The 20,682-nt window shown below is 45.0% G+C and overlaps 1 protein-coding gene across 6 annotated transcripts; it reads right to left on the bottom strand.

Annotated features, from left to right (window-relative positions):
• Positions 1 to 678: 678 nt before the first annotated feature.
• On the bottom strand, positions 679 to 20,379 carry ZKSCAN5 (zinc finger with KRAB and SCAN domains 5). 6 transcript variants are annotated; one of them, XM_068565868.1, is made up of 7 exons: positions 20,288 to 20,379; positions 18,631 to 19,147; positions 14,995 to 15,133; positions 10,880 to 10,962; positions 10,471 to 10,606; positions 5,887 to 6,495; positions 679 to 3,014 (listed from the first exon to the last, which is right to left on the bottom strand). In XM_068565868.1, the coding sequence occupies exons 2-7, from the start codon at positions 19,042 to 19,044 to the stop codon at positions 1,888 to 1,890; spliced, it is 2,508 nt and encodes an 835-aa protein (XP_068421969.1). In that variant the 5' UTR covers positions 19,045 to 19,147; positions 20,288 to 20,379; the 3' UTR covers positions 679 to 1,887. The 6 variants fall into 6 exon arrangements, with proteins under 6 accessions (XP_068421969.1, XP_068421968.1, XP_068421970.1 ...); XM_068565867.1 differs by having other exon boundaries at positions 18,631 to 19,150; XM_068565869.1 differs by lacking the exon at positions 20,288 to 20,379 and adding an exon at positions 19,590 to 19,835.
• Between the last annotated feature and the right edge of the window lie 303 nt (positions 20,380 to 20,682).

Consider the following 20,682-nt stretch of genomic DNA (forward strand, 5'->3'; position numbering starts at 1 on the left):
GCTTTCAGCAAGAGCCACTCTATTCCATAATCCTTACATTATTTTCATTTTGTTCCCCAAACCTTACCCAAGTCAGTGCATCCACTTCTACCTGAATTCCATCCCAGTTCACCAAAGTGAATGTCTCCCAATTGAATGGCCACCACACGCCAGAAACTACCAGTGCCCTGCCCACCATCAGTGATGCGGTCCTCGTTGCCTCATGGTGAGTGGCCAGCTCCACAGTCCATTCTTACAGGACCACTCATGGTGCCACACATCAGATCAGGTTCCCTAAAGCAGAGCCTGAGACAAGGATTCAGAGTCATGTGATTTGTTCAGGGCATGGAGGGGATGAGGGGACGGTACATGAGCATGGATGTAGTCTAATAAAGTCTAGCCTCAGCCTGATCCACAGTGGGTGGGTCTGAAGCATAAACTGCACCAGTTTCCCACCTTGAGGCATGTGAATCAGCCCTTTGTACCCCCATATCAATCCGTCATTGGCTGGGGGGTGGGGAGGACAGCTCCTGGATGGGGCAGCTCTGACCACCTGGGGGCAATTCCCTCAGAGTCTCCGGAGAACAGGGTGAGCTGTGAGCACTTGGCAGACAAAACTCAGAGCAGCTGGGGGATGGATATGGCAGCCTGATAAAGGGGATCTGGACCAGGTACCAGGGTACAGCACACACAATCAACAAGTATTTATTGGGTGTTTATTGTAAGCCAGGCAGTCAGCAGAAGCAGGACTTCGGTGGTGCCCAGAAGTGCCTCTCCCTCTCTCTAGCAAACAGGCTCAAGTTAACCATCTTTTCCATGTCATCATCCTTCCCCCACAACCCCTACCCAGACCTTCCCACAGGCAGGGCTCACCAGACCAGGACCTCCCTGCATCTACTAATGTTTACTTTCAAATCCAGCTGCAACTCAAGTTGAAACTCCTTCTCTATGCCATTATCCTATGGGGGAGATCTATCTCCCGGGCAACTGGGAGTTGGTACATCTACTGCTTGGACAACTCTTGATTCAACCTGGTCCAATTCCTTCTATGGATATAGCTGCCCTCATTCTTGTGGGTAATAGAATAACCAGTCCACAGTCTGGCCCGTCTTCTCTTCTCTATTCCCCTAAGGTCCCGCTCCCCTCTCCCCAGGCTGTGACTGAGCAACACAGTTTCTCCTGAATTTACAAACTTAACTTCTCTTTCTACTAGCCAACCATGATGCCGGGAGAATCAAGGCAAAACAAAAAGGTAGAGTGTGTTTCATGGAGAAGTTGTAGGTTGAATAAGGCAGCGAGAACACATACCATCCAGCCTCTGAACCTCAATTTTGCCAAAACAGAAATACCTTAAGTCAATTTCTTTTCAAAGGGTTTAATACTCAAGATGAGAACATCGCCTGGAGCATTCCAGTGTCTGGCATCACCACGTCTAGAAAAGGTTCATTGCTGAGGTACCAAAACCAAGATCATGCTGAAGGGTTCTTTCTTTCACTGTGCTCTTCCCTGAATAGATAAGCTGTCAAACAAGGCAGAAACTACAAATGAAGCTTATTCCTACTGCATTTGTGAGGCTTTTCCCACTGTCAATGTTCTGAGAGTCGCATGAAGAATGAGTGCCATCTGAAGGTTTCCCTTCGTCCCCTGTATCCTTAGGTTCTCTCCTGTCTAGACTCCCAAGCTTGAAGATGCAAACGAACGCATTTCTCAAGGGAAAAGCAGCTATCTATCTGCTGTGGACGCTCCAGTGTCCTAAGTTCTAACTGAAGGATCTCAACAGATCCGTAGGTTTGATGGTTAAGTTGGAGGAGATGCTTGAAGTTGTTACTACATTCGTTATAGGAGTAGGGTTTGTCTTCAGCAAGGCTTCTCTAAAATCGTGTAAGAGCTGTTCTACAATAGAAACCTCTAGACACTTAAGGTATTTATGGGATCTGTCCTCTCGTGACTTCTCAGATGTTTAAAGAGGCTACAACTCCAACTGAAACTCATTCCGCATTCTTTACATTGAAAGGGTTTCTCACCAGTATGGATCCTCTGATGTTGATTAAGATGTGCCTTCAGAGCAAAGCCTCTGCCACATTCGTTACATTGATGGGCTTTCAGGTTGGAATAGCTTTTTGGATGTTGTTTTGTGTGGGAACACTGGCCAACGCTTTCTCTACACATATCCCATTTATAGGTTTTCTCTGCGGTATGAGTTCTGTAATGCTGAATGAGCTCTGAACTGTAATGAAAGGCTTTGCCACACACATCACACTTATAAGGCTGCTCTTGCAACTCAACCTTCTTATCCTCAATCACCGTTAAGTTCCAGCTGTATGCTTCCCCGCGGATGCTATTTTGTTCATTTTTCTGGCCCATGTGGAGGACCTGGTGTTCAATGAGGCTAACGTACTGAAAAAAGATTTCTCCACATTCATGACACTGATGGGATTTCTCTCTCGAGTGGAGCCTCAGATGCCCAGCAAGGTGTGAACGTCTCCCAAAGCCTTTCCCGCACTCATTACACTTAAAGGGCCTCTCCCCACTGTGCACACTCTGGTGCTGAACAAGGTGGGACCTCACTCTAAATGCTTTCCCACACAAGGGACAGGTGTAGGGCTTCTCCCCAGTGTGGACCCGCTGATGCTGAGTTAGGTGCACACGCTGATTGTAGCTTTTCCCACACTCGTCACACCTAAATGGTTTCTCCCCGGTGTGTATTCGCTGATGCTGGATAAGATGTGCACTCTGAATAAAGCTTTTCCCACATTCGTTACATTTATGCGGTCTCTCTCCGGTGGAGGACTTTTTGTGGACATACGTGACTTCGCTGAAATTCATCCTCTTTGAAGAGGGTTGTCCTAGTATCTCTTTCATGGGAATTCCCTGCTTTCTATCCAATTTGCCCTGGTGTTCATGGCCTTCTCCAAAATCTTGAACCTGAGAAACATTTCTTGGGATTATTCCTGTTGGTTCCATGTCTGCTTCTGAAAATTCTGAAATTTTCTTCTTAACATTCAATTTTGTATTCTTACTTCTTTTATCATTGCCTGAAAAGATAAAGAGGAAACACAAATGTTATCAGTTCTTTTGTAGAAGAAAAATAAACTATCAGGCAAAAGAGGACAATCAAATGAAACTACGATGTAATAGGAGTAACAAAGGCAGGGTGATGGGTGCATGGACGTGCTTGATGCCAACAGAAATGAAAAGAACCTTTCGGTGTCTGTCCAGTGAAAAGAACAAAATGAAGAGAAAGCTTACTTGGGATGGTGGTGAGAACGACTGAGGTTAGGCAATCATAGGGGAAAGCCAGACACTTTTATTACACAGGAAAGAGAGAAGGGAATTCTGAAATGGGAGAGGAGGTAGGAAATGTGGAAGGGATCATTACCCCAACATGAGTCAGGGAGACAGAATGAGACAGAACAAAGATACACAAGTGGGGCGTTCCCTGGCAGTCCAGTGGTTAGGACTCTGTGCCTTCATTGCCGTGGGCCCAGGTTCAATCCCCTGTTCGGGGAACTAAGATCCTGCAAGCTGCGTGGCAGCAGCCAAAAAACAATTTTTTAATAAAAAATAAATTTAAAAAATGAAGATATACAAGTGGCCAGTGAGAATTGATGAGAACTAGAATAAAGGAGTATGAAGAGGATACGGACTTGGAAGAATACCCGACTAGGAGCCAGGAAAAAAGAGAAATGAGCCAGTAGAACATATTGTCAATACGATGGGTGACACATCAACCTCTGCTCTATGCCCTTAGCCAACACCCCAGCTTCCTTTTCCCTCCCAGGGCACCCAACACTTCTTTGGGAATGCTCATCACCTTGAACGCTCCTCCCATCAGACCTTCAGCTCCACGAGGGCACGAACAGTGTCTGTTCTGCTTACTGCTGAATCCCAAGCACCTAGCACTGGAGGCGCTCAATAAATACAGCTGCATGAGCACACAAAGTATCCCTCTTTCGATCAAAAAAGTGGGGCAAGTATTAACTAGGAAACTAGGCCGAAGAACAATTACAGGGAAGATATAAAAGATACTATTTTAAAGCAGTTGCTTCCCAGGTTCGGAGTGCTATTGGATGGATTTCCCCCAAGAGGCAGTCGCCAAGGAGAATGGGATCGAACTGGCTGAGGAGACGGCTCAGCTCAACCCAGACCATAAAGACACCATGAGCTTCGTAAGCTTCTATTCCATGTTGGAAGAGGTGACAGCAGCTGTTAATGTGAATGACAAGTAGCTGGGCTTGGGTACACCAAAGGCATAATTTAAAAATAAACACTTTGGCCAGTCTTCGAGTTTTCTGAAGAATATTAATAAACGCCTTTAAGTTCACAGCACAGTTTACAGTGATCTCATCCTTACAGAAGTCATGTGAGCCAATAAAAAAATAAGTACAAGCAGCCTGATTCATAACTAAATTACTGAAAATGAATACAGCGAAGAATTCTCTTCTGCTTACACAATTTGCTAAAAAAAAAAAAGTCTGATAGCCCTGGAAGAAATTTAGTACAACTGATACTCTCATATGCGGTATAATTGTTTTAAAAAGCAATTTGGCCATATGTATCAAGAACCATAAAAATGTCCTTGGCCTTTCATCCACTAGTCCCACTTCTGGGCATCTATTATAAGGAAATATTCCCAAGTATAGAACAAGGCATAAGCACAGTTATCAGGACAAAAGAGAAAAAAAATGAGAACTTCAGCTGGGGAACAGTTGAGTAGACCATGATGTTTCTACACAATGCCAGGTTGTCAAAAACAACAAACAGGAGGGCCAAGCCATGCAGGAAAATGTGTGTGTCTAATATTTGATTGTACCCTATGAGTAGCCCTATATAAAAAAGGCTTATAAAAAAAATGGAAGCACACTAAGTAATAACAGTTCTACTAGTTAGGATGGTGGAATTATGGGTGATTTTTTTCCCCCTCCCACTTTCTTTCCCCCAAACTTCCTGTACAGTTGACCCTTGACCAACACGGGTTTGAACTGCAGAGGTCCGCTCATATGCAGATATTTTTCAATAAATATGTACTACAGTCCTACACAATCCACAGTTGGTTGAATCCGAGGATGTGGAACAGCAATACGGAAGGCTGACTGTAAAGTTACATGTGGATTTTGGACTGCGAGGGGGTCAGCACCCCTAACCCCTCTGCTCTTCAAGGGTCAACCATACTATTATTACTTTATCATTTTAAAGTAAGTGAAATAACTAAATTGGGAAAAGGGGGAAGAGGGAAGAAGCATGTAAGAGAGCCAAAGTCCTCACTTACGAAATAGAAAGTCAACAGATAATGTCTAAAATTGATGGGTCAAGCAACAGCCGTATTACTTTAAAATGTGGAATTAGCAGAAGAAACAGGTAAGATTGCTGAGAGCAGCACCTCTGGGGAAAGAGAAGTTGTGGGGACGGCGGGGAGGGCACAAAGTTTTGCCAACTAATCTGGCAATCAATTAAAGTACAAGTGATACAGACACAGAGAACAGGCTGGTGGTTGCCAAGGTGGAGGGGGTGGGGGAGGGACGGACCGGAGGTTGGGATCGGCAGATGCAAACTATCATGTAGAGAACGGATAAACAACAAGGGCCTACTGTAGAGCACAAAGAATTATATTCAGTATCTTATGATAAACCATAATGGAAAAGAGTATCAAAAAGAGAAGTATATATATGCGTAACTGAATCTCCGCTGTACAGCAGTAATTAACACAACACTATAAATCTACTATACTTCAGTAAAAAAATAAAAATTTAAAAAACCCCATAAAGTACGTGATAATAAAATAGACGGTAACTCTTTGTCCCTTCCTGCTACTGCTGCCAGGATCACCACCCATCTGTCCGATAGTTCTAAGCTGATAAGGCAATTTCTGCCTCGTTTATGCTCCGGAGACAAACTGCTCACACCTACATCTTTGGGATTTCTCTCTGAAGTGGCGCTTGAGGTGCTCGATCAGGTGGGAGTGGCGCCCGAAGCTCTTCCCGCACTCGGGGCAGCCGTAGGGCCTCTCCCCGCTGTGCACGCTGTGATGCTGGACCAGGTGTGAGCTGACACGGAAGGCCTTCCCGCACACCTGGCACTTGTAAGGCTTCTCGCCGGTGTGCACGCGCTGGTGCTGGGTGAGGTGCACGCGCTGGTTATAGCTTTTCCCGCACTCCCCGCACTTAAAAGGTTTCTCTCCCGTGTGGATTCGCCGGTGCTGGATGAAGTTGGAGGCCTGAAGGAAAAATTTCCCGCAGTCGTTACATCGGTGCCCTCTCTCGCCGTTGGTGTTTGGCTTCCGGTTCACGTCTGTGATGGCGCCGAGATCTCTTTTCTGGGAGGAGGTCTGCCTTGACTTCCCCACGGGGGGGTTGACCTGCCACCTTTCTACCACGCTGTGAGGGTCGCTAACTCCTCCAAACTCTTGACTCGGGGGGACATTTCTTTCAGGGCTTCCTGAGGTCATCCAGGGCGATTCGGCTTCATCAGAAATCTGCTTTACTATGAGTTCCACATTGTCGTTCCTGGACTCGTAATCTGAGATAATAGAGGGAAAATGGAAACATTAGCTTATTGCCCGCATTCAGAAATAGCGGATAATTACATGAAACCAACACGTGCAAGCAAGGCGTGACTTTGTAAAGCCATCTGCAAAATGACTTCACAATACAGGGATGGGATGAAGAACACTGAAGCAGGAAACCGAGGCAGGTTAGGGAAGACAGAGCCGGCAAGAATGGTTCAAGGGGATGAGACTGGGAGAGCAGTCATTCCGTTTAATGACGATCACATCCTCTGGGTACAGTACGTCCGTACAGTACCTGTTTGGGAACACCTGTGCCATGTCAACTGTTCTCAGTAAAATCTGATACTGGGTGATGCAGCTAACCCAGTCCTCACCTTCCTCTTCTTGTTTATTCAGAGCCTGGAGAAGAAAGAGGATCTTTCTAGCTTTTTCAATCCCCAAAGAATCTCAGTTTGGCGTGAACTGGTCTAAAGGGGAAAAGGCGTTCCTTCTGTACCCAGAGAAGCCCGACAACTGTCGAGAGCTAGCTCGCCGCTCAGTGGTCATTGCTGAACAGAGACATTTAAGAGGCTGCAATCGGTTCCCTGCGTCACTGGATCAGCAGCATGTATTTCACTCAGAACGCTGACATTTAATACAGTTTGCAAGGACAAACCTTCAGCAGTTAACAAAAAACAGGGAATGCTTTTTAAAGGATAGAGAGATAGATCATGGCCTACTGAGAACTTTCCAGTAAGGCTGTTTTGTAGAAAGAAAAGTAGTTTTCAAACATTACATAAAAATGGTATTAAGCACTAACGCTTGCAGAGCGTGTACTATGGACCAGGCACTACGCCTCCAAGTGCTTTTCAGTTTTACAGCATTTAACCCTTACAATGACCCTTTGAGGGAGATACTATTTCTATCCTTTTTTTGATATAGTGAGAAGTTGTAATTCTTGTACCATGAAGGCAACTTTAAATTTATTTTCTAACTATATTTACTTAAGTCTCTTCCTAAAAAGGCATTTTAAGAGTGGAAACAAACATATAAACAAAAGAACTCTATCACAAAACCAAACTTTTTGATGTTTTTTTCCTCCTGCATTTAACAAGGCAAGTAATCTCAGCTATCACAATATTTCTTTTTCTTTTATTCTCATTTACTTATGTCCACACATTTTATCCTTATTAGAGCTCTCTCCCATTCAGCAAGGCAAATAAGCTCACGGCTTTCTTTTTCCAGGGGCAAATTTGAAAAAAATCAGATGAGCTCCGTGTATCGCTTTGGGACTATTCACAATCACCCTTTTCAGAGAAGGTGATTATACAGGTTGATATACCAGCTGGCTTACAGATTTGTTTTTTTCCTCTTTCCCCTCCCCTTCTCTGAGTACATGAGGAGCTTTCTGTTGATTCTCCTGATTTATTTGCATGTTTGACAGAGAGCTGTGTTCCTTGTTCAACACTATGCCCGGCTGCTTAGTAATGCACTGGGGGCGGGGGTTGGGGAGGGAGTTGGTTCCAAAACACCCAATCAGCAGATTTGGTGCTTTACAAATTCACGCTTTTCAACCTCACTGGTACCCCACACTGGCATCCCACATTTCTAAGGTTGGCTAGTTTCCCACTCATTCTTCTCAGCAGCTACATCAAAACGTCTTCATCGTGATCTCCAAGATAGATCACTGTATTTAAAAATAGAAGAGTGTTTGTTTTGGCACAAACTTGTCTACACACAGACTGTGTCTAGAGATGCAATCAGGAAGCGTAACAGTCACTGCCTCTGTGCGGGAAACTGAGGGACTGAGGGTCGGGAGACTCACTTCTCACTTTAAACCCACTTAAACTATTAGGATAATTTTTACCACGTGCGTGCGAACCAAAGTCCTCTCTGCACTCAAACCTCTGCTCCACCACCCACCCCATCACCGGCTCACTCGCAACAGGTGACTCTGTCTCCTATTTCAGGGAGAGTCTAAACTATCCAGTCAAGACCTCCTTGGACATCCTACAACCACAAGTGTCAGGGTGCTGGCAACCTGACTCTCCCGTCCTCCCCTTGCCTCACAGCGGAAGAGCTGACCCTCCCCCTCACCAAGGTCAATCTTTCCTCCCGACCGGGGCCGGGGCCTCACCAGGCCATTCTGTCTTCCAGGGACCTCCCTGCACCAATTATCTGCTCTTCCTCGCTCTAGCATTTCATACTCACTCCCCACCAGCTCTCGCCCAGTGACATTTCGATGTGCTTAAAACTTCTCCCGTTAACAAAGACAACATACAAAAACCACCCAGCCATCTACACCAGGTATGCTGTCGGTGACCAGCCCTCTTTTGCTTCGCCTTCACAGACAATGTTCTTGAAAGTTTATCTACAACAGCTTTCTCAAATTCTCTCCTGTGCAATCTTCCAAGAAACTGTCTCTTGTTCCCCAACATCCCAGCCACTCCCCTGAAACGGCTGTCTCCACGATTCATTCACTAATTTTTAAAAATCTCTCTTCTAAATTTGATGGATACTTTAAAAATCGTGACCATCTGTGATGCTGTTAGGAACCCACAGGATGAAAATTCTCTAATGTCGTTTCCCAGAGAAGCTGAAGAGGCAGAAACCACTGAACATGTTCTTAGTGTAGAAGAGTTTACTCAAGTTGTAAAGATATTGTAAGAAAAAGATGAATAATGAGAAAAAAAAAATCAGGACTTCCCTGGCGGTCCAGTGGTTAAGACTCCGCGCTTCCACTGCAGCGGGCGCGGGTTTGATCCCTGGGCTGGGAAGTTCCACATGCCGCGCGGTGCAGCCAAAAAGAGAAAAAATCAGAAAGTAACAATTCAAAACCCCTTGAAGAATGGTACAGAAAAACTGCGCCAAGTTCTGCAACTCTGAAACCCATTAAATACCTATAAAGTAATTGAAAAAGATAAAACAATACTAATCAACTCAAATCAGACAAGAAAGGTATTTGAAATTAATTTTAAAAGAGAATGAAAAAAATTTGCATTAAATATGATAATATTTATACTACATAAATAATTCCTTGAGACCACCACTAAGATCCCGATAAATAAGCAGAGGGCATATGCAAATAAATCAAAGAAAACACAAATATATATCAATAGTAATAAAGGAAATGGAAAATTTAAGAGAGAAGTCAATTTTACTTTTTAAATAAAAGCCTGTGAGTGAACTAAACCCTTAACGATACAAACTGGGATAATGCTTTTCAAAAGAAATTTAGCATCATAGTATATGTATTCCATCTAAAGTCTACCAGCATGCTTGATAGTGATTCTTCCAAAAGAATTCACTCAAAAGAAGATAAAATTCATAAGCTTCAAAATGTCTGCCACAGTGCTGAGATTTTTTACAATTGCTCCAGGCAGCACAATCAAATATTAGTTTCCAAGATCATAACTTAGAAATAGGTTCAAAATCTTATCTGGGGTGCAAAATTCAAGAAGGGATAAGACATGTAAAATGCAGATGCCAAGGCAAACATCATAAAACAAGTACCAGTGATGTGAGAATGGTAATAGCGTGAACAAGTTGCCACCCATGCGTGAGAGGAAAGGAAAAGAATGAATGCTATTGAGACACTGTAATAACTACTTCAATAAACGGTTATTCAGCAAAGTCTGAGATGCTTTCACAAATGAGAATTATTCAGTTAACAATGATTCAGTTTGTCCAGGAACAGAGTACAATCACTACTACAACTCTGTTAAGATCCAATCCTGTTAGTTTTAAGCTAAATATAACATTTGCTGGATTGCAAATACTATCCCCAAAGCATGATCAGTCCTCAATCTTACTCTTATTATGATGAAGATAATCAGAATAAGCTGAATAAGAAAAAAAAAGAGAAGGGTGATTTACTCTTTCACAGACAAAAAAAAATACGCAAAGTCACAGTGATTAAAACATACATGCTCTTACAGGATGTGCTATAAATATTCTTAATAACAAAATGAAGATGTCCTAATCCATGCAGACGAAATCATTCTTACCCATGGAAGTAATACTCCCATAATTCTCCTTCCTGTCATCCCTACAGAGGGACTTCTGGGACTGGTCCAAGTGTCCCCATTCCTCCAGGATGAAGGATACAGCCACGTCAGCCACATCTTCAATTTTCACCAACTTCTGAAACACGAGATCTCCACTAAATTCCCATTCCCTAGGTTCAAATTTGGAGCGAGGGGAGGAACTGGGAGCCTTAGGGAAAGAAAAAGGGAAGGGACCGTGCTTCACAGAGGATGGGGGAGCAGAACAGAAAAAGACAGAAAAGCACAAACCCAAGATGGGCCCGGTCTCTGGTTAAAGAGACACGACTCTGATAAAGACTCAGGCTTAAGGCAGCTACTTGTCCAAAAACAGACGTGGGTCCTCAATGTGGGCACACGGACACCGGCTCACCTGGGACCCAGCTGAGAGAAGTGAGGCTGTCAGCTCCTGGCTGTCCTTCAGGGGAAGGGAGGGAACTTGGAGAGCAGGAAGGGCTGAGGAGGGGAGAAAAAGAGGCGTCAGTGAGAATCTCTCTACCCAGTTCCAACTGCCATCATGTTCTGCTTTTGCTCAAGAATCCACAATGGCGCCCTGTGGCATCAAGACCAAATTCTTCTGCTCAGCCGTCAAGACCCTCTACATTCTGGGCCCCCCACACCTACCCTATACTCACCCTTCCCCTGAAAAAAACTAGACTCCCTGTGTTGGTCAGGCTAATCCTGCTGCTGACGGGGGATGGTACCATTCCCCTATAAAGGATGCTCTCTGCTCTGCCCAGGTCAAACCTAGTCACCTCAAAGAACCTCCAAAGGCCCACTCTTCCGTGAAGCTGAAGCGCTGCCTAGAGCCCAGGGCTTCCCAAGCTCTAATGTGCAAACCAATCCCCTGGGGGTCTTGGTACAGGGCAGACTCTGCCTCAGTGGTTCCAGGGTGGCCCCCATACTCTGCATTTCTAACAAGCTCGAAGGTGATGCTGGTGCTGCAGCTCTTTGGACCACACTTTGATCAGCAAGGCCTTAGTCCACGTTCTCTCCCTTCAAAAAATGACTGCGGTTGGTTTATAGTCAGCCAACTAGCTTGTATTAAGTCTACTCTGTGTGTTCTAAGAATTGGCAGATAAAACAATTCTTGCCTTCCAAAACCTCACCATCTGATGGGGAGGGCAGGCATGGAAGCTCTACTCCCAGCCCAGGGTAAAGAGTATTATCCTCAAAGTTCACCCAAGTTCCTGCAGGGACACAGAGGCAGGGCCATCTACAGAGTGGAGAGCAGGAGGTGGGAGCACCCGGAAAGCCCTTCCACAGGAAGTGACTCTGGAAGCAGGGGTGGGGTGGGGTGAGGCGGGATGAGGTGCTTTCTGGGTAGAGTGAATCGCATGTGCAAGGCCTGGAGAGTCTGGTCTCTAGATGCTAGTGAACATTTGACCCTCTGCTGTCACCTCTGCTCTCCTTTGTCCAAGATTCATGGTGCATCTGGATCTGTCTACATGCACCCTGACTTGGACATCCACCTGGTATCAACCTTTAACACAACGATTTAGACCTTTCTATGGTGTCCCCGGTCCCAGAGATGTATGTGCATATGTAGCTTGCTTGTGTCCAAGGACTAGGAAGTAAGGAGCAAAGACCCAAAATAGAGGAGATCGTGGTTAGAAATGAAAGCCGAAAACAGACACGGGATCTGAACCCAGGAGTGTGGTTACAGTCGAAGTAAGACGTGAAAGAGAGGGATGAACATAGTCTATACACAAACAGTAATTATGTTCCAGCCACAATTGGAATAATGAGAATAATTACATTCTAAATAATTCCACTTATTTTTCTTGAAGTTCTTGTGAAACCTGTTGTTTCTAACTTTTAAGTAAACAACTTTGGCCCTCTCAAGCTCAAATGAGTCCCAGAGATGGAAAGCCAGCTCTCGGTGCCATCAAAGGCATGAAGGATGCAGCACCTTCCAGGGTGTAAAACCAACCAACCAACCCAGTATTTTTTTTGTTGGAATAAGGAAACTGGCCAGGGCCTGGCTAACAGGGCAGAGAAGAGAAGCAGCGCTGAGCGAGCAAAGACGCGCAGCCTGACGTGACGAGACTCCGCGTGTGAAGGGAAGATGACAGTGCAGAGGGGGACGCGGTTCTGCACGGGGAGAGCCTGGAGGTGAAGCAGGCAGCACAGCTCAGTACGCGCTAAACGTGCAGAGTTACAGCCAGACTGCTTGGGGTAACATCCCAGCTCTGTCGTGTAACAGCTTTGGGACTTTGAACAAATTATTTAACCTCTGAGGGCCTCAGCTTCTTAACTTCTAATATGAGAATAACAATAATACCTAGTCCATGGGGTTAGTGTGGGCATTAACCCTTGGAATGCCAGCTAGGTCTACTAGATACAATTTTGGGTTTGGGGGTTCTCTTTTTTTGGACAGTTTCAACTATTTTTAAAGACTGGAATGACATGACTTTTATTCTTTTAGAGGTCTTCTGAAGAACAAAAAGAAAATGTTAGTATTATTAAAAAATAAAAGAAAACTCTATCTTGTAATTTCCATACGGATCCATTGGACCTTTTTACAAATCTAGGATACATTTTGGGATCTGAATGATCTTCTGTCTCCTGTACCATGAAGCACTCTTCTAGTTCATCATCCTAGGAATTATTTCATTTTTACTAATTATTCATTAATGAGTCTTAATGTTAGCACGAAAAGACTAAAATTATAAGAAAATGGGAGAATAAAAGAAATATTCAGGATCAGGCAATAGTGAAATAAACCATTGTTCTCAAAGTATTAAATACATTCCCCAGAGTTTTGCATCATCTTCAAGAAGGTTTAAGGCTGTTGACACCTGTTTTTAGCTTTCATTGACCATAGTCGAGAATTCAGAATTTCTCACTTTCCACCCACCCATATCGACAAAGAGAAGAAAATGTGCCGTGGAAGACGTTTCACTACTAGTAGGTGAATGAGAAGATGACACAGAGAGCAGTGTGCTAAAGACAGTATGAAACTGAAGGCATAGGAGAAAGCTGACAGAGTCTGCCAATGACAATATCCTAGATGAATCTTCTCACACTCAAGAATCAATGATAAACACTACATTTCTAATTCCAAAAAGGAGCTATGACACCTTATCCGATCATTCAACAGGAAGGACTTCATCACGCAATATTTTGCAACAAGATTCTGGACCATCCCATCTTGCTAAAAGGACATATTCATTTTGCAAAAGGGGTGGTATTGAGCGACAGTATTCTTTCATTTTTTTACGATTTTTATATTATCAAAACACACTTGATACAAAGAGGTTTAATTCTTACTAAAGTTCCTTTAAGATTTATTTTTCATTATCTTTTGATTCTTCTGTAAGTATTCATAAAATTACTTAAAAACATTAAAAAAAAAAATATAAAGGACCCATTGGCCCCAGATGTTAAATGGTGAAGATTGTTTTTCCCGGTACTACACTGAGGGTTAAATGAGTTCATACAGGTAAAGCAGCTTAGAACAGCTCCTGACACATAGTAAACACCACATTAAGTAATAGTTACTGTTACCACAGTGAAAGGAAAGCTGGAAAAGCTTAGAGCAGTGGGACTTCAAGGCCGACCACTAAGAGGAGCCTGGAAGAAAGGCTGGGGCCAAACAGGAAATTCGAGTTCACAATTCCTTCTCCACATTCCGAAATCCCAAATCTTTAAATACCAAAAGTTTTTTTTCTTTTCATTAAGTTGGCCATTGAACTAATTTGACAGCAAAACCTGACCAGAACTGACATGAAGCTATTTGAAGTTTTTATTTAATCCACTTACTGTAACCAGGCATACATTTCACTGCCGAAATATTAATGTGATTATGGGGTCACACTTCAAATCCTGATGGTAGTGCACTGTACGTAAATCAGATCATCTTACTAAATCTGAAAAATTCTAAATTCTAAAATATATCTGATAGCAAGAATTTCCGATTAGGGATATTAGACTTGTGGACATATATCATCATAAATGAGATACTCAGCTGCGCGCTTTTCTTCCTTGATGTATCTTATACAGGTTAATAACAGTGAGGGCAAGAAGGAGGGAAGGAGAGAAAGAGAGAACAGACGCTCTAAAGGTCCTCGTGAAGCATGGCTTAAAATCAGATTTCGCATGAATGGCTGAACAGCCGGAAGTGCAGTGAGGAACTGGAGAGCTTTGTCTACCTGAGCCTTAGGACAACAAAATGAATGAGGCAGAGCTGGAAAACTGTTGCAAAACCATGATAATACTCTCGTAAAAGACTTCTGTGCATCTTTTAACAGTACCTGTACTTAGAGTTGTCGTCATCTGCGGCATAGCTCTCGAAGGACACTGGTTATTGGCACGACTCCTAGCCAGCCTTCGAGCTGACCAGGGACCCGATGCCAGGCCCCCACCCCTTCCCAACCTCCAGATCCGCTGACTGCGGAGACGCTGCCCAGCCCCAGTCTCTACAGATACCGCTTACCCACAGGGCCAGGGAGCTCACATCCGTTCCACTGAAGCCCAGATCCTCACCGTTTTCCTCCAGAAGATGAGGCCTCTGCGGCCCGTGTTCAGGCTGCGGGTCCACGGGCAGGAGCTGGTGACTGAAGGACTCGGGCCCGGCTCCATGCGGCACGACCTTCGGAGGAAGCACTTCAGCACACGCCACGATCTGACAACCACAATCACACCAATCAGCACGTTACAGGAAAGGCTATGAAGGAACCCAGCAAGGTCACGTTACTCTTTCATTCACTCCTTGGCCAAGTATTCCACGTGCATCTACAACGAGCCAGGACTAATTACCCAGTTGCTGCATAAACACGTTGTAGTTGAAGACGACTTCTATTAGACATATCGACACAGCAATAAATTCAGTTACAAACTGTGTTATATGTGAAAAAGGAGAAGAAAGTGGTGCCATGAGGCAGAACAGATGAGACCTACTTTAGACTGGGTGGCCAAGGAAGGCTCTTCTGAGGAAGTGTCACTTAAGTCAACACGTAGAAGAGGAAAGAAGCCAGCCGGGGGAAAGTCAGGAGTGTCCCAGGCAGACAGAATGACATAAGCAAAGACCCTCAGGCAGAAAGCTGGTGTGGGCCAAGTTTAGTGAGGTGGGGAGAGAGTGAGAAACGAGCTTGGAAAGGTCAACACAGGACACAGGAAGTCACCCTCGAAGCCCCAGACGACCAGGTTCAAGTAGGACAGACCAACCACAAGAGCGGTGTGTCTCTGTCTTTCTGCTCTTTGTTCTTGCACAACCCTAGGGTACACAACCAGTCTCTAAAATCTGCCTCTTCTGGAAGGTACTAGCTCAGTGCCATCCTAGCAGGCAATAAGATCCGGCTTTGAGATAGAATTGCCCTCCCCGCCCCCAACCCCGCCACTGTCCCTTACGTTTCAAAGCACTTTCCGTTTTAACTCTCCCAGTACTGGCAAAACGTGGCACAGGAGTGTTACATTAAGAGGCAGCGGCAACACAGTTGTGGCAAATATGACTCTGCACGGAAGTGTGTGTGTCCTTGTGGACCTGCTCAGGACAAGAGTTAAGATGATGCCAAGTAGGTCAAAGGGCCCCTGGGCAACGAAGAAGCAAAGCAGCCCTTGAGGACCCCTGAGAGTAGGACAGAGAAACCAAGGAGGAGGGGCAGAGGATAAAGCCTGGGAAAAGGCCTGCTAGAGACAAGAACTACCTGGAGATAAAGGTGAGAAACAATGCCAGGGATACAGAGGGCAGGCAGAGAGAAAGGCAAACACAGTGAGCTGTGCAGGCCCTCAGGAAAACCCCCCTCTCTGGGCCTCAGATCCCTGACCTACCATCAAGAAATGATCTCCGTGCTCCTTCCACAGATGGGGTGCATATCCCAATGACAGGGGTCAATGCGTAATATCTGCTGTAAGTCATCCATTTAAAAATGCTTTCTGTTTTAAACTATGATTTTGAATATTTATTACCATAAAAAAGTAGGGAAAGGTTTGTCCGCTAATGTCCCAAAAAGGTTTAAAAAAGGAATAACCAGATGGCACCAGGCACCTTTACTTCCTGTCCTGACAGAAGCAATAGAAAGGTTCAAACACTGCGGTCTGCAAGACAATCATTCAGCTCAGCTGCAGGGTCTGGCGGCGGGTCCCCAGCGACTCCCTCTGCCGTCCCCTTGCCTCATGGAGTGAGCTAGCCCAGCTGCACAGCCTGAGGGTGTTCTGGAGTATTGAAGTAGCCCTGACCCAGAGGGGAAGAATAACGAGACTGGTACCTTACACTGAAGGGCAATGGCTCTGAAGAATGAGGGAAATTCTCTAACTAGCTTCAAAGTCTTGTACACCTAGGATCCCATGATTTTTGTTTCTTTGCTATAAAAAAAAAAAAAAAAATTAAAGTTTCAGAAATGTGAGCCTAGCAACAAGAGGGAGGTAGACAGAGTCACGTGATAAATGAGTAAGAACGGACAAGAAGACGTAACAGTGTAAAGATGCGGAACCTCCCTAAATTAACATCCCATTTCATGCAATCCCAGCAAAAACTACCAACAGGATTTTTGGGGTGGTAGAAGCTAAGTAATTCTAAAGTTCATATGGAAAAAAGAAAATATTGAAAAAAAAATTTGGAAGGGGGAGGGCAGACCTATTGACCAAAACACTTTACATAACTCAGATAATTGAAATACTGATATGTAAACAGACAGTAAGATCAATAAAATAGAATAAAAAGACCAGAAATGGACCCAAATACATGTAAAAATCTGGTATGTAATAAAGATGGCATTTTAATCAGAGAAGGAAAAAAAGGGATTGCTGTATAAGTTGCTGGGGCAACTGGATAGACATCTGGGAAAAAAAATAAGCTATAACCACACCAAACACCCTACACCAAAATGAATTCCAGATGGATCTATCATTTCAAAGGGTAAAACAAAAACAACAACCACCATAACAAAAACGTGGAGAAGAAATGATAAGTTTCTTATAATACTGTAGTGGAGAGGGCCTTTCTAATTATGGCACAATTCCCAGAAACCATAAATTAAAAGATTTAAACTGACTGCATAAAAATAAAAACACATGGCAAAGCAAAAATCTCCATAAGCAAAGACAAACAACAAAGCGGGAAAATAACTCTTGCAACTCAGATGGCAGACAGTGCTTACTTTTTCTAACAGGTTAATATAAACAGATAGGTCACAGAAAAGGGTATATGCACAGCCTTTCAAAATATGTACGGTGATCAAACTCACTCATAATAAGAAAAATGCATATTAAAATTGCACAGAAATATTGCATCTTTCAGATTGACAGTAATCAAAAAGTTGGGTAACATCGTGTTATCAGGCTGCAAGCAAACAATTTCTCTCATACATGGCTGTTGGGAATATAAGCTGGTATAACCTCTGCAGAGAGCAATCTGTCAACAGCTGTCCAAACTACAAATGCAAGGCGTACGGGCTCTGAGCCAACAATTTGATTTCTAAGCTTTGATTCTACAACTAATGAGGTATATAAAGGATATTCATTGCAGCAAAGTCTGTTGCAGTAAAGATTCAGAAACAATCTAAAGGAACAACGTAAATGGCCTTCAACAGGAGTTAAATTATGGTACATCCATACAATGGAACACAATGCAGTTTCAAAGAGTGAGGCAGCTCTCTTTGCACTAACATAGAACAAGCCAGGATATACTATAAGAAAAAAAGCAAGAGGCAGAAATGCACAGTGATGTAAAAACATCTGTGTTTTTTTAAAACAAGTCATACACATATATTCTAATATACACAGAATACAGTGTATCTCTGTAAGGATAGACAAGTATCATGGGGCAATGGTTGCCTCTGGTGAGGAGAACTCAGGCGGCTGGGGAATTAGGGGTGGGAAGGACACTTACTTTTCATTACAACCTTATGTACCTTTTGAATTTTGTACTATGTCACCACTCAAAAAATAAATACAGTAATTTAAAATAGAAATAAAATCGCAGACTGTCTTCTCCAGATTAACAAACTGCATACTGCTTCTCTTTGCTGGAGTGGCAGGAAATCTCCACAGTGCACCTAATCCCAGGAGAACAAAAGAATATGAATGAAGCACCAGGGCGCTCAGGATCTCACCCCTGCTCAGCAGCTCCTCAACTCTCTTCCTCTCCTTCCTCATTGCCCGAAGGTCTCCTCTTTCACTCACCTGTTGTCTGCGTTCCTCTAGTTCTCTTTGTATATTTTCTACCACGGCCACAGCCTCTTCTCCGTTTTCCGGGTGATGTTCTCTCACCCAGGTCTGGAACTCTTCAGGCAGGATGGTCAGGAACTGCTCCAGCACCAGCAGCTCCAGGATCTGCTCCTTGGTGTGCAGCTCGGGCCGCAGCCACTCACAGCAGAGCACCCGGAGCTGGCTGAGGGCCTCCCGGGGGCCTGACGCTTCATGGTACTGGAAGTGCTTGAAGCGCTGGTAGAAAGTCTCAAACACGGGCGGATTGTACTCCCGCATCCAGGTGCAATCTTCTTCTTCCACCTTCACTATCAGAAGGTCTTCTTGCTCTGGTGAAGTCTCCGCGGGAGGGTCTAAGTCTATAACTTCCCCAGATCCTGTCATTATCATTCCAACTCAGAGGGATCTCTCTCCAGGTAAGCTGGGTTACACCGACCAAACTTGTTTTCTGCTCTTTGAGATCTTCTGAAGGACGCTTTCCTTAGCGTGCAACCTACTGATATATTGGAAATCGTTATTAGCAAAGAGATGACAAAGAGGTCATCTATCCTAAAGATGATCACTCAACAGAGTAATTTCCTTAAGAATTACAAGACAGCCATCACTCCACCCACAAAATAATGACCAACGGAGAATATTTCCAACATTTAAAAAGTGTAAAGGAGAGCAATAAAACTCTGACGTACGGCCTCATGAAATACAATTTTTGTGGTGAAGAACATTAAATTTCATGTAAATAGGATGAGACTTACTAACTAGTCCAGACGCAGCCGCTCCTTCTCTCTACCACAAGCCAAACTTAAGTCTGAACAGAGGTCAAAAACATTACAATGGTCAAAATTGGTCCTCTCCCTCAAGCCCTAAGAGCTTGACAGACCAACAGGAGACTTCATGGGTCCCGAAGAGAACCAAGGGTTTAAGTACAGATTTTGCACCTGGATTGCCCACAGTCGCTCCTGACCCCGATCCACGGAAACCGGCCCGGTCAAGGTTAGGGACAGGACCCTCGTCTGTATACAAAGGCCATTCCCTTTCCTCAAGGCCACAGTCCCGGGGACCTCCCCTGGAAGACCAAGCTCCAGCAGCCAAGGCTGGGAAGACGGGTTTCTTCTTACAAACAGAGAGAAAGCCGAAGCCGACACTTCACAACATTTCTTCGCCGGAAGTAAGCAAGTCCAAGCTTTCCCTGACCGGCGGGTAGAGCCATAAATCCCACCCCCGAGAGCACTTCCGAGTCCTCTCTAGGAATCCCGGAGGTCCTCGCCTCGCCGCGGGAGGAAAGTGCCCGCCCCAGGCCCCGCCCCAGAGGGGCTGTGGGCCAACCGGCGGAGAGATGAGGCGCCGGCCCGGGATCCCAGTCCAACCTCCAGTAACGCGGCCATTCCCCGCCCACCGAGCCGCAAGTACAACAACGCTAGAGCCGGGGAGAAAACCCAGCCACCCTCTTCCCCACCTAACCCCACAGCCATTTAAACAGCCCGAGCCCGTCCCTTTTCTTAGAGTGGGGGCAGGGGGCGGGGTCTTAGGTGTCCGGAGCGCTTGATAAGACAACAGTTGCTAGTGTCTGTTTGCCGTGGAACTTGCGCTCCCTCACCCCCAACGCTCTGCGCCCCAGTTAGAAGTACGTCCGTACCTTTCTGCGAGCCCGCAACCCTCACTTCTCTTTAATGGACTCTTCGGTTTCTTCACCTGAATCCTCGCCACTCCCCTCACCACCTCTCCAGACACACCCACCGCTTTACCACCGCCGTCAGCTCAGGCGGCCGAAACCTCTGATGTCAGACCCTAGAGTCCCCAACGGCTCCGGGGACTACATCTCCCAGGAAGCCCCGCGCGGGCCGCGCCCTCCAGCCAATAGGGCCGTGACTCTTTTCGCAGCCTCAGTCTTGCGGGCCTATCAGAATGCGGGAGAGCAGGGAGGCGTTTCCTCGGCGCCTCCAGTGGAAGGCTGAGCTTGTCCGGAGAGGGTCCCCCCTCCGGGCTGGGGAGAGTGGGGGCTGAAGCTCTGCATCCTTGCAAAGTGATAGG

The sequence above is a fragment of the Eschrichtius robustus genome, chromosome 16, assembly GCF_028021215.1.
Source record: "Eschrichtius robustus isolate mEscRob2 chromosome 16, mEscRob2.pri, whole genome shotgun sequence".
Classification (NCBI taxonomy): domain Eukaryota; kingdom Metazoa; phylum Chordata; class Mammalia; order Artiodactyla; family Eschrichtiidae; genus Eschrichtius; species Eschrichtius robustus.

Excerpts from the sequence above, each read along its gene's own strand:
- ZKSCAN5 (XM_068565868.1), bottom strand. The coding sequence starts at position 19,044 with ATGATAATGACAGGATCTGGGGAAGTTATAGACTTAGACCCTCCCGCG. Across the intron at positions 6,496-10,470 it reads TGGGAGTATTACTTCCATGG|ATTACGAGTCCAGGAACGAC; the intron begins GTAAGAATGATT and ends CTATTATCTCAG. Across the intron at positions 3,015-5,886 it reads CAGAGAGAAATCCCAAAGAT|GCAATGATAAAAGAAGTAAG; the intron begins GTAGGTGTGAGC and ends TTATCTTTTCAG.